The 13,932-nt window shown below is 42.4% G+C and overlaps 1 protein-coding gene across 4 annotated transcripts in view; it reads left to right on the forward strand.

Moving 5' to 3' along the window:
- Positions 1-13,932, forward strand: part of LOC149318430 (LIM domain-binding protein 1) — a 77,039-nt gene that overhangs the window by 51,284 nt on the left and 11,823 nt on the right. For all 4 annotated transcript variants that reach the window (XM_089509684.1, XM_089509686.1, XM_089509683.1 and 1 more), the window contains exon 2: positions 9,573-9,675. In XM_089509684.1, the coding sequence (XP_089365810.1) occupies positions 9,573-9,675 (103 nt within the window). The remainder of the gene's footprint in view (positions 1-9,572; positions 9,676-13,932) is intronic.

The following is a 13,932-nucleotide window of genomic DNA, read 5'->3' on the forward strand; positions in this document are numbered from 1 at the left end:
GCCTCAGTCTAGTTCTTATCTTGTTCTCTGGGTTGTAGGGCTGAATATAAAGTTGCTTTGAATAGTCATTGAGACTGGGAGAGGACTTTCATGGCACCTTGAGAGTAGGCTTTTCCAAAGAGGACTTTGTCAATCTGTTACGTTTGGGATGATGCTTTACTTCAGGGCTTGTCACAGATTCTTATGAGAATGTCTTGAAAATGGACTGAGCTCAGTGACAACTGTTCTAGCTCTTCCTGTTTTCTTGTCAAATCCAGTTTGTTGGGGTTGGTTGCTATGGGTGGGCATGGTTGCAGAATCTACGTTGTTGTTGTTGTTGTAGTAGTTGTTGTTGTTGTTGTTGTTTTTAGCTAAACTTTTTAGGTCCATCAGACAGAATCTGGTTGAAAACGTTTATGCTGAGAATTAAAGAAGTCTAAACCCATGGTGCTGGTGGTGATTGCGAGTAACAAAACCAGTTGGAGCTCACAGTTCTTCTATATACAGATCCACTCCTGAGTACCTAAAGACTGTTTCCTTCAGCAGTATAATTTAAGGCACTACATTATTCTAGCCACTATCAAACAATTAAGAAATAGTCCCAAAGACATGAAGCAGATTTAACATAAATATTGGGAATGCATTTTTTTTGCTAGAAGAAAGTGCAAGCAAGGTGTTGGATTTGTGGAGGAAGGGGATAGAGAAGAATTTTAAAATATACAGTGACGCGGACGCATTATACGCTGCTTTCAGCATACGCTGAAAGCAGCGTATAATGCGCCTGCGTCACTGTACATTTTAAAATTCTTCTCTATCCTCCCTCTCCACAAATTCAGCATAAGCTGAAAGCAGCACTGGAAGAAGCGGTGCTGTGTGCCGGATGAAACAATGGCATGTGCACCCATGGTGCACGCGCACCGCCACCACACCACGCCGCCCTGAGCACGAGCCCCATTACTTGTAATGGGACTCAAGCATATGTGCTATTTCTTTTACACGGGGTGGGGGAGTGTGGAACAGATCCCCCGTGTAAAAGAAGGGTGCACTGTACTGTGCAAATCTTTTTGGAAATGTTTTGGTGTAATCAGTGTGCCTTGGGGGAAGGGGTGCTAGAGATCCTTTTGATGCCTTGTGATCTCTGCCTGGTCCTGTCCTGTTGCTGACAGCTTCTCTCCTCTGAAGATTTCAGTCCAAGGAGACATGCTCCAGAGTGATCCTGTTTGAAATATCTCCTTTCAAGGGCTATTTATCTGCACAGTACTGGATGTTGCTACACAGAGAGACTGCCCCACTGGCTGCATTCACATGTAATGCTAAAGCATAATTTAGGATTATTAAGAGAAATTATCCTCCTTCCTCTTCTGGTGAGGAGATATTCCAAACATTTTGCATCTTTTAGATTAAATGCAGCTCATCATAACACTCAAACCTGACAAACTGTGATGAATTGAAACAAGTCAGCATTAATTTCTCATTTGTGAAGTAGACTAGTTTCAACAAACCATGGTTTAAACAAGTCACAGCTTGTTTAGGCTCAGATGCAACACCCAACTCCCACTGATCTTAAAGAGGAAGAAACTTCTGATCTCCTTAGGGGTGCATTAGAGGAGAAAAAAGTGTATGTTGCGGGAAGGCTATGAGCTTGAGGCTTGGTGTGCCTTTCCCTCTCACAAAAGCCATGATCTAGCATTGACTTTACATAGTGCTTGGGACTATGCATGCACTGTTTGAGTCTGTATTCCTTGCTGAAGTAAGTGAAAATACACAAAGATCGTACTGATGGATTCCCTTGACTTTGCTAAGGGCTTTGGCTGTTGATCTACATGCTGCAGAGGCAGGGAGCTTAGGTCCCTGCAGTTCACAAGTCTAGCTGATGTGGGTTGTCCAGAACAGCCAGAGTGAGTGACTGTCTTGGTCAAGCTGGACTGAGTTGGGTTTTCAGCCAGCCTGGCAACCTCCATTAGTCACCCAGCAGCAGATGGTGCCTGTCAAGGGATGCCGGGAGGGGAGGAGCAGGATGGTTGCCTGGTGATTTCTCCATCTCCACAGCAACGGAAAGGTCACCCAGAGGGTCCCTCTTGCTTGCTCTTCCTGTTCATGTAGATCCGTTTGCGCCTGAGCCAGAGGGAGTAGCTGGAATGAAGGGCTCTGCTGGGGTGGCAGGCAGGGTATGGTGGGCAACAGGGTTTTTAGGCATAGATCTACAACTGAATGAAATTTTTCAGGGAGAGGAATTGTGCCCTTGAGACTCTGGACTGTAGCAGGTGACTGTTCCAGGTGCTGTTAGATTGGGGTCCGACTGCATGCAAGTGAAAAAAAACTCCAGGATGCATCGAGTTCATCGTCCCAAGAGAATAACTTAAAATCATTGCTCATGTGTATGTCAGTTCATTTACATATGTGCCAAATGAAAATGGTCTGGCATGGACCAAAACTCATTTATGGGTGTACTCGCATTTCTTTATTTGTTGTCTGCCCGTGAAATTAGGGAGTGAAGGAGACAAATATGTCGGGGTGGTGGCGGCGGCGGCGGCAAATAAGATGATGTGGAACAATGTACTCTGGGGCATCTTGCATGTGTGCAATTGTTAGTTTTGTGGCAAGTTGCTTCTGAAAAAGGACACTGTGTTTATAGGGTAGTCATTTGCTTTAGAAAGTTTTTTTTTTTTTTTTTAAACTAGGATTCCCAGAAACCCCCAGCTAGCATCTGGTGGATTCTAGGAGTCATAGTCCCAAAGACATATCCAGGAATAGTCATGTTGGCCTTACAATTATAATAATAAATGCAATAATATCCAGAACCCACAAAACAGTGATACCGTTATTGGATTAACCAAAAATGCACAAAATACATGCAAGCTTTTTGAAGCTCATTGGCTTCTTAATCAGGCAATACTGTTAAAAATCATACAGGGGAAGAAGATGAAAAATGATGTTACAGTCACAAGCCTACATTTTGTCAAGATGTTGTTTTTGCTGTTGTCAATTAAGATGCTCTGGAGGGCTATCCATAGAGGCTACTCTTTGGCCATGTGGGTTCTGGGAGACAAAAAGTCGTAAAATCCAGGCAATAAAATTTAAACTCCATGAACACCAGAAAAAGCAACTTCCCTTGAGATCAGGCCATATTTCTGTTCTGAGTGAGGCTACCTTCCCCTTTCTTAGGGAGAGAACATTGTCTTTCTCAAAAAGTGATTCTTTAGGCTTTCCTTTGGAGCAACTACTTTGGGAACAATGTGTCTTACTCATGGGACAGTATTTTCATAAGGAACACTTGGTACAGATAATGCCCCAGGTACACTGTTCAGACCAGAGCCAGGAACAAACAGTTCCGTGTTGACAGAAGTGTCAGTCTTGGTTAAAGGGTCTGGTGTATGTTAGTGAAATGCCAGAGAACAACATACCTTGTGTCCTGTTACACAAGGGTCTAGAAACCATGCCTTATGAGGAGAGAGTTAGGAAGCTGGGTATGTTTAGCCTGGAGAAGGGAAGGTGCAGAGGTGATATGATAGCCCTGTTTAAGTATTCGAAGGGGTGTCATGCTGAGGATTAAGCAAGCTTGTTTTGTGCTACTCCAGAGTATAGGACCTGGAACAATGGATGCAAGCTACAGGAAAAGAGCTTCCACCTAAAAACTAGGAAGATCTTCCTGACGCTAAGAGCTGTTCATCAGTGGAACACACTCCTTCAGAGAGTGGTGGAGTCTCCTTCTTTGTAGGTTTTCAAAGAGAGGCTGGATGGCCATCAGTGGTGCCTTGCTTATGTCTTCCTGCATGGCAGGGGGTTTGACTGGATGGCCCTTGTGGTCTCTTCCAACTCTGTGATTCTATGATTCTATAATTACTCCCACCACCATTTTTGATTTTCTGTTTTCACAATTTCTTTGCTCTTGCCAAATGTTTCTCCCCATCACACCCCATCATGGTGGGGATTCTGTGATGATTAACTAGGCATTGTCCTCTTGAATTAAGTAGCCAGGGTCAGTGAGTGTCTCTGTTTTGGTGTATGGAAGGTGAAGTGCTGCTGCAGTGCAGGTTATCCAGACAGAATGGCACCTGGCAGAGTTAGAACAGGTCTTTCTTGCTTGGCAGGGCTCATTATATTAGTACATTTGTTGCATTGGTACAGTGTTTCTTCTGGTGAAATAGAGGCCCATTTTGTTCTTCTGGGCTAAAGAAGCTTGCCAAGTGAGTGAGAGGAAAATCCATAACTGCACCATAAGCAGTGGAGCAAAGTGAGTAGAAGGATAGAAAGACCAGAATGTGTGTCACTACAATGCAGTGACTGTGTTATAGATTGATGGAGCAGCCTATGGAGCCCTCTAGTGACATTTTCTGGTTGGTTTGAGACACTTAATGGAACTACACATACATTTTAAATCACATTGATTATAACTCTAGAATTCCCCTGCCTTCCTGTTCCTGTAGATTACAGCCATTCATAAATTGGACTTTTATGTTCCTGTCGTGACATTTTTCATGATAGCTTCTCTGAGTCTATTTTTAAAGGATGGTATACAAATCTTGCAGTCTACATAATCTCCAGTTAATGTGGAAGAAGACACTCTCTTACCTTACCTACACTCTTTGCAGGCCCATAGAGACTTGCAACTTTACTTGTCTGTAGTTGAGTATTCTTTTGATCCACCATTCTTTCCTTGCCTCTCATACTCCAGCAAAATTCCATTAAAGCCATATCACTTTTGCCAATATTTATTTAATTATGTGCTGGGTTGAGAGAAAACAGAAACGTTTCTCTCTTCCTTGCAGAAGAGGTTGCAGAGATGACTAAAGGAAAAGGGGCTAAATGGATGATGGCAGTTTTCGAAACCCTTCTAAGGCTTTCTTGATACTTTTCTGTAAGCAAAAGAGATTGACATATACAAAGAAGCCATTCACAAATCTGTATAACTAAGGAGGAAAGATAAAGTGGGACAATATGTCCACTTGAGATAATTCATAGTTGCCCCACAAAGTACACAGAAGTTGACATGGAGGAGTAAATCCATGTCCCTGTCTTTTACATAGCAAAGCAGTTCAGAGACATAGCTGTATTAGTCTGGAATATCAGTATGCAAAGGGATCTTATAGCACCTTTGAGACTAACTGCTAAAGGAGTAGCCTAAGCTTTTGTAGACTTGGTCTGCTCTTCAGATACATGGAATAAACTGATGCCCAGGAAGGACCTTTATAATCAGACTGTATGAATAGTCATGGAAAAGCAAAATTTGTGGATGTGGTGATGATGTGATAAGTTAAACTTTAACTATGGTCATTGAGGGACTCAGGAGAGAAGATGTTGCCTAAGGCCAGGGCGGGTAGATCTCCATATAAATAGAGTTTTGGAACTTGGTGTATGAGCACCCCAGCCTCAGAAGGATGTTCTTAGCCAGTTTATCACATCTCCTTTCTGGGTCCCAGGCTGCACACACTACATTCCAAAACTCCCTCCACCATTCATACGAACACTGACCCACCCTGGCCTTAGGCAACTCTTCCCTCTTGCCTTTGCCCATCACCACCATAGTTAAAACTGAATTTGTTACCTCATCACCATACCCACAAGTTTTGCATTTTCGTTGCTATTCATGCAGTATGATTATAAGGGCCTTCCTGGGCATCAGTTCACTCCATCCAGCCAAGGAAGTAGGCCAGGTCTACAAAAGCTTATGCTACAGCTTCTTTCACACAGTCTCAAAGGTGCTATAAGATCCCTTTACAACAAAGTAAAAGAACTATAGCAACAATAACCTTTGGTTTTAAAATCTTGTTTCTATATTATTCGGAGTTGCCTGAATCCAAACCACAAAATTTTGGAAAACTTTGCAAGGGCTCTTATTAAGGTAATAGCTTAATAGACTTTGGTCTGCTGCTGCCACAGCTGTCAGATAATCTTGTTTTCTGGTGGAAGGATTGAGGCCATCTTGAGACAGATACTAGAAGGGAAAATATAGAGCTGAGTTGGAAAAATTATTTGACACTGCTTTGCCATTGAAATGTAAGGTGCTAATGTTACGTAACTCTTTCTCATGATGGAAGCTGGGATGCTCTTTTTGTTGGGAATAAAGTCATGCTGTATGTAGTTTTGAAAGGAATGAGTGACTTAACACTACTGAATGCACCCAATCATGTGTGATTTAGGAAGCTTATTACATTCAGATTCAGTTAGTACTTAGATGGGAGATCACCAACAATCTCCTGGGTAGGGTTAGGAAAGAATACTTCCTCAAATTGTGGACAATGGTGGCTAATCCAAATTGATAATACTGGGCTAGAAGAACCGATGATCAGACTCACATTCCTATATTCCTGGTGAATGGGGAAGCATAATAGTGTAGTTTTAATTTGGCATTGCCATTGTAGACAACATTCTATTTAAAACACCATGCATCAGGGTGGACATTGTGTAGCTGGGTGGAGAAAGCAGAGACTGCATATGGCTTTCTTCAGGGTCCCTCCAGATTCAGGTATTTAAAAAAATTCTCAAGAGTGACAGGGTGATATTTTTTTCTCCGTGTAGCCATCTTATGCCCAGAAGAGGATTTAAAAAACACCAAACCAAACAGGATGTGAACCAGAAATGACTTCCAGGTTGTAATAAATTTCCTGTTGTAATAAATACCTCTTCCTTCACCCCAGGGAAATGTTATTGTGAAAACAGTTGTGTTTTTTTCCAGGAGGGGATGCAGTAGTACCCCCCCTTTTTTTTTTGCCAATCTGGCTCCCTAACCCTTGATGGTTGCCCAACCCTGTTATATACAGTGATCCCCCCACATTTGCAGGGGCTAGGGATGTGAATGTGGGGAACCCGCAAATAAATACTATTTCTACTTAAGAGAACACCTCTGTAGGAATCTCCAGGTCCTCCAGTGCAACTCTATGGTAAACATATGCCAAAGAATGATCATAGAATTATGTTGGAGGACCTACAAATGCCTAAAGAAGTGTTTTCTTTGGGAATGTTTAAGTTCTCCAGCACAACTCTGTGGTCAACTTCTGGAAGAGTTTTGCTGGAGGACCTAGATATTTCTAGAGAGAACATTTTAATCAAATCCACAAATAATCCAAGTCAAAGCCACAAATATGGAGGGCCAACCGTAGTCATTATGTTTTCAGTTTTATTTCTCCCTTGAAATGCATTCAGTTACATCTGAAAAACTCAAGTCTGCTATATAATGACCCCTGTGAGTTGGAGGGAGATTAGACAGCAACAGTTCACTGGAAAGCTTAAGACTCAACCCACAGTCCCCTTGATTCTGCATATGACTTGCATGAGTCATATGCCAGGTGCCCTTTCTCCATCACTGTATAATAGAATAGCCACACACTGCACAAGGAACGATAGAAGATAGGAGTGAGAATGCTTTGATAACATGATAAAGGAGGCTCTTGCCACTTGTTTCACCACTGGTAACTGCCACTTGTGTTAGATTTCTGGTAGTACACAAATAGGAAGCAGCTATCCGTTTCTTCTTAGAAGATGTTGTGATTTTTTAAATCTTCCTGAATTTCAAAATGACCCCTTTTCTACCTTAGTATTTTTCAGAAATGTTCAGTCACAAATCCCTTGACCCACAACCATTATCACCAGTGGCTATATTCACTGGTGCTCTCCAGATGTATTAGATAAGTAAATTCGGGAAGGATACTCTAGAATTTGTTTGTGATGATATAGGAAATGTTTGTACCTGATTTGCTAGTAAAAACTGTTTCAATAGAATTAAGTAGTAGAATCCTGGGGCAGTAGAAAGGAATTGTCTGTTTCAAATTGTAGGCCAGGGATAAAATTTTGAAATGTTCCTCCATATAAAAGCTTCTTTAAACTATTGCAGCAGGAAACAAGGTTTTAATCAAGTGGTTCCCAATATTTGGTTCCCCCAGATACTGTTAGTTTACAACTCTTAGAATTTCTCACCAGTGTCCATGTTGGCTGGGGCTCTGGGAACTGAAATCTACCCATATCTGAGGACCAACAGGCTGGGAACCACTGTATGTGAGTGTATGTGTGAGTGACAAAGTGAGAATGAATGTAGGGCATTAATCAAAAAATGCTCACACTCTCATTTACCATCTGAAGTGATATTTTCCATTCAACCTCTTGGTCCTACTACATGGCTAGAACAGCCCAAGATTTTATTTTTCCTGACTCTTCTCTCAAGGAAACTGCAGAGCTAATTGAGATTTTGGGGTGGGGAATCGATGAACAACCTCTCAGCACTAGTGTTTTATGATTAGAGCCAGTGTTCCACACAAATTTGCATGTGACAAAACTTTTCCAAATACATTAAACTATTCACAGCGGTGCCCTACTGCTTTGCACAAAAAGGACACCAAGCTTTCAAAGCAAGCTTTATGAGATCACTACAGTGGTATGGTATGGCCCAACAATACTGATAGAAGTCTTCATCCTATCTCAAGAACTCTGCTTCTATTCTCATTGTATCTCTGCATATAATACAGTTCTGCATTCATCTGGAGATACATAATTGTTCTATTTGACAAAAACAAATGCCTCTACAATATATAGTGGTCCTGCACAGATTATCTGCAATCTGACCTCAAGAAAAATGGACACAGTGTTAGATCATTCTCTTGCACTGGGTTCTTCCATAGTCAGCAAATTGTGGTACACGGAGAATGAAATACCATTCAGAAACTTAGAATGATCCTGGCCAAATACAGTGTTGCCTCCCTCCCTCCCAAACTGGTCAGAAATTGGCTGAAGCTGGAAGTGATGTCACATCACTTCTGAGTATGGAATAACTGGCCCATACCCCTAGTATAGTTGCCTCTGTCTGATCTAAGAGGAGGAGGAGAGCATTTTACTCCTTTTTATGTTCATCAGTTACTCTGAATGTGGCACCACTATGTTGATACTAAAAGCAGTCTTGCAAATTTGGGTGCAAAGAGGAACGTTCCGCCCCCACCCCACCCTGGCCAATCCTTATCCATTAATTTAGCCAGAAGCAGTTTTCTCCTGTTCCAGCCCATTTTTTCTAACTTACAAATGAAGCCTTAGGTTGTGCAGTGGTTATTCTCTATAGAACCCTTCTCTTCTCTTCCCATACCCAGCATGAGATAAAGCTACTGTAGTGTAATGTGATGTTTGTATAGCACTGTTCTATGAGAAGCTTTTGACCTCTTTGCTGTGGCTTTGCACTGGATAGGACGAACACATATATCCACACCTTTCACTCAGTTTCCTTTGCTGGGGAACCACACAATGCAATCATTATTGCTTTCTTTGCTGTTGACTTTTTGACTTGGAAATGTAGAACAAGGACCCCAATGTAGAACTGCTGTAGTTTCCCTAGCTTGGGAAGCATTGTACTTTCCCGTACCAGTGGTCAGAGTGTGGTAGGATACAGCCAGTTCATCTAGCCTTTATGTCTGTGTTCTGTCTGCATTTGGCAACATCTTTTGTCAGAAGGAGTTGAGTCACGACTGATCTGGTAGCAAAGTGGAAGCAGAAGGGACTGCAGCATTATAAACTAAACACAGAAATGTCATTCTTATCCAGAGTCTACTACTGGACAAGTGGCCTTTATTTATGTATGCCCGCATCCTTCTTTTTTTCCTCTCCCTTTTTCTTAGGCTGTTCCTCTAAGTCGTTCAAGCTGTACTCTCCAAAGGAGCCCCCAAACGGCAACGCCTTTCCTCCCTTCCACCCAGGCACTATGCTGGATCGAGATGTGGGGTAAGTTTTCCTTTATTTCCTTTATTTAGGTTTTATACAAGTACAGAGGGCCCTTCCCTTACATGGGGGATCTGTTCCAGACCCCCCCCCCCCCCGTGTATGGGGAAATCTACATATGCTTGCACCCTATTGCAAACAATGGGGCGTGTGCTTGTGGTGCGGGGCAGCACATACACCATTTCTTTAATCGTTGCATGGCTTCAGAATAAGCTGAACAAAAAGTTTAAAGAAACCAGAAGACGGAACACAATATACAGTACACACAATCAACAGAGTAAGAGACCTACAACATGTGGAGTATGTGAGAGGCTCTTTTGTGATGCAACCCTGGGGGATTCTCCTCCCCCAAAAGCCAGCTCAGTCCCGTTCCTGCCTCTTACTCTTCTTCTGTTCATCTGTACATTAGGATCTTTGCAGCTCTACCGCTTGCTTTTTCCATTCCAGATGTATGAAATGAGTAGAGCAGCATATTGTACACTGTCCTTGAGAACCTTACCCCACAGGCCCTCTTCCCAGTTGATTCTCCAGCTTCCCTTCTGTCAAGTAGAATGAGAATAAGAAATTCAGTGCTGATCATAATGGCAGTGGTTAGTTAGGAAGCAGTGGCATCTCTTGCATCAGGCTGGGTAAGAGTCAAGCATTCCATTCCCATGGGTTGAGATGGAGGCAGGAAGGGAAGGCTTATGCTGGGGAGAAAACTAAGAATTTGTCAATAAGACAGATAAGGGAAGGAGAAAAGGAAAGACAAGAGCACAAGTCTCCAGCCACTATTGGAAATGCCTACCACTGGCAGGAATCCTACAACCAGCCTGCCATTTACTCCTCATATGGCCTTCAGGGACAAAAGAATGTGCCCACCCATGGCAAGGTCTTTGTGTCCATGAGGCATCACAGTTTGCTGAAGCCTGGGGAACAAAATGGTAAAGCATGGCCCCTCTTTCATCTCACACCAAGGCACAAAGCAAAGCACATGCATAGTTTCCTTCTAACCTTATTTCAGGTGTCACTGTAGAGATGTTTTTGTGTACACTAGTCCCTCCACGTTTGAGGTTTTGACTTCTGCAGGTTTGAATATCTAGGTCCTCCAGCACAACTCTATGGTCAATTGTAACTAAAAGTCACACTTAGAAACTTGAGATTCCTGGGGGAAAACACTCCACTAGGCATTTGTAGCTCCTCCAGCCCAATTCTCTGGTCAACGTCTGGCAGATGTTGACCACAGAGTTGCACTGGAGGATGCAGAGATTCCCAAAGAGGTGTTCTCTCAGGTAAAGACATAGTGTTTTTGTTATTTGCAATTTTTCCACATGCATGAGAGTCCTGTGCCCCTAACCCCAGTGAATGTGGAGGGACAAGTGTATATCGATGACTGAAATACACATGATGTCTGTGAGAATTTAAAATAAGAGCAGCACTCAAAAGGTTTAATTTTATCCGTGTTCAGAGGAGCCTGCCATGTGCATTTCCACATGAACCACCCTCAAATTAAAATGTAAAAACTTATGCAGAGGGATAGTGGACATCTGACCAAAGCTTTGAATAACTTACTTTCTTGTGATATGCTCGTCGTTCTCTCCTTGAATCCTTGCACATTGATTGGGAATTATTAGTTTACATCCATCAGTATTTATCCCAACATACAGGAGCCAGGTTTTAAAAACCATACAAATGTGTGTATGTAAATAAGTAACGGGTATTAAATTGAAGCCTAGTTCACCTAGATTATGGGCTAATTACTTGGTGACCACAGACCCATGATGATACTCTGTTCTTTAGTGACAAGATGTCTGTGAGGCTGAAAAGGCACCCATCTTCATTTCAGGAATTTTGGAACAGGGATTGCTCTCTGCAATTTCTGGCTGCAAAGTAGAGCCTGCAGGAAGTCTCAAATTAGTCAAAGAGTGGGGGGGGGGGGGGGGGACATAAGAGGAAAATAAGGGACCAAAAGCAGAGCAGCTTCTTGACAGGAAAGGCATTATGTTCCTACATGGAAGAAGGAAGAAGAAATGGACAACGTGAGAGCCAGGGTTAAATGCTGTATTAGACTAGGACACTTGGGAGGCCCCAGCTGTTGTTTTCACGTGACCATCTTAGAATCATAGAATCACAGAGTTGGAAGAGACCACAAGGGCCATCCAGTCAAACCCCCTGCCATGCAGGAAGACATAAGCAAGGCACCACTGATGGCCATCCAGCCTCTCTTTGAAAACCTACAAAGAAGGAGACTCCACCACTCTCTGAAGGAGTGTGTTCCACTGATGAACAGCTCTTAGTGTCAGGAAGATCTTCCTAGTTTTTAGGTGGAAGCTCTTTTCCTGTAGCTTGTATCCATTGTTCCAGGTCCTGTACTCTGGAGCAGCAGAAAACAAGCTTGCTTAATCCTCAGTATGACACTCCTTCAGATGCTTAAACAGGACTATCATATCACCTCTGCACCTTCCCTTCTCCAGGCTAAACATACCCAGCTCCCTAACTCTCTCCTCATAAGGCTTGGTTTCTAGACCCTTGTGTAACAGGACACAAGGTATGTTGTTCCCTGGCATTTCACTAACATACACCAGACCCTTTAACCAAGACTGACACTTCCGTCAACACGGAACTGTTTGTTTCTGGCTCTGGTCCGAACAGTGTATCTGGGTCATCTTGGGACAGGCACTCTTTCAGACAGATATACCTCACAGGGGTGTTATGAGGGTAAAGTGGAGGAGAGCTGCATCCTCCTCCTTGAGTTCATTGGAGAAACTGCAGGATAATGATGCAAATACAGTTGGTCCTCTATAGCAATGGATTCTTTATCAATGGATTCAACTATATATGGCTTGAAAATATTGCAAAAAATATAAATTCTAAAAAGCATACCTTGATTTTGCTATTTTATGTAAGGGACACCATTTTACAACCCCATTGTATTCAATGGGACCTGAGCATCCATGGATTTTGGTATCCATATATGGTCCTGGAACCAAACCCCAGCAGATACCAAGGGCCCACTGTATCTAATTAAACAAACGTCTTAAGCTTTAGGAAGGTGCAGGCTAATGTGATGTAGTGGTTTGAGTGTTGGACTATTACTCTGGAGACCAGGCTTCAAAGCCCTTCTTGGCTGTGGAAACCCACTGGGTGATCTCGGGCAAGTATACTCATTCAGCCTCAGAAGAAGGCATAGGCACCTGAAGAAGTCTTGTGAATGAAACCCTGTGATAGGTTCTCGTTAGGATCAGCATAAGTTGGAAATGATTTGATGGCACATGACAACAAGAGCAAAAGGTGCAGGAATGTGGGAGGTTGAAACAGCATGGCCATTCATTTGGGGTGAAGAGAATCCAATGTCATTGGGAGGTAGACAGATTTCCTCTATTTGATTTCTGGGAGAGATTTGTCAAATGATGAACAGAAATAAGAGTAGTAGGTTTCAAAGTTGTAGTTGAAAAAGGAAGAGTCAAAGTATGCAAATCAACCAGGAAAATAGAAGAGGGAACCATCTTCTAGAACGTCTTAAAACGTAGATGTGGTTAAACACTGGATATATATTTGTGGAAAGAAATTGGGTGCAGTACAAGGAAGAGGACAAAATGAGCAAATATATATAGGCAACGTTTTGCATAGGCTGCATCTGTACTGCAGAAATAATCCAGTTTGACACCACTTTAGCTGCCATCACTCACTGATATGGAATTCTAGGAACTGTAGTTTTGTGAAACATGTAGTCTTCTCTGTCAGAACTCTGGTGCCACAACAAGCCATGGTGTCAGACTGGATTATTTATGCAATGCAGATGAAGTAGAGTCACAGTAAGATGTGCAGAAAATATCTAGTCAGGATAAGGAAAGGAAAGAAATAACAAGTAAATAAACATAGGGATTTAAAATTAAGAGGCACATAATGGGAATAGCAAAAAGATGATAAAGCAGACCAAAGAGATTGGTGCAAAACATACTGCAGAAATAAACAAGTTTGGGACTGCTTTAACTGCCCTGGCTCAGGCTGGGAAATTCTTAGAAGTGTAGTTTTGTGAGACATTCAGCCTTCTTTGTCAGAAAGCTCTGGTGCCACAATAAACTATAATTTCCAGGATTCCTACCACTGAGCCAGGGCAGTTAAAGTGGTCTCAAACTGGGTGATTTCTGCAGTGTGTTTTGGATCTTAGAGTTGCCTGTCCTCTTCCAAAAATATATCTCTGTCATACTCTTTGCGCTGTAATGAAATGGTTTGGGTATGGCCTTGATTAATCCATTTTGTACTGTCTTATTTCTTGGC

Source organism: Sceloporus occidentalis, unplaced genomic scaffold, assembly GCF_023333645.1.
Source record: "Sceloporus occidentalis isolate IW3139 unplaced genomic scaffold, rSceOcc1.0.p SCAF_2, whole genome shotgun sequence".
Lineage (NCBI taxonomy): Eukaryota > Metazoa > Chordata > Lepidosauria > Squamata > Phrynosomatidae > Sceloporus > Sceloporus occidentalis.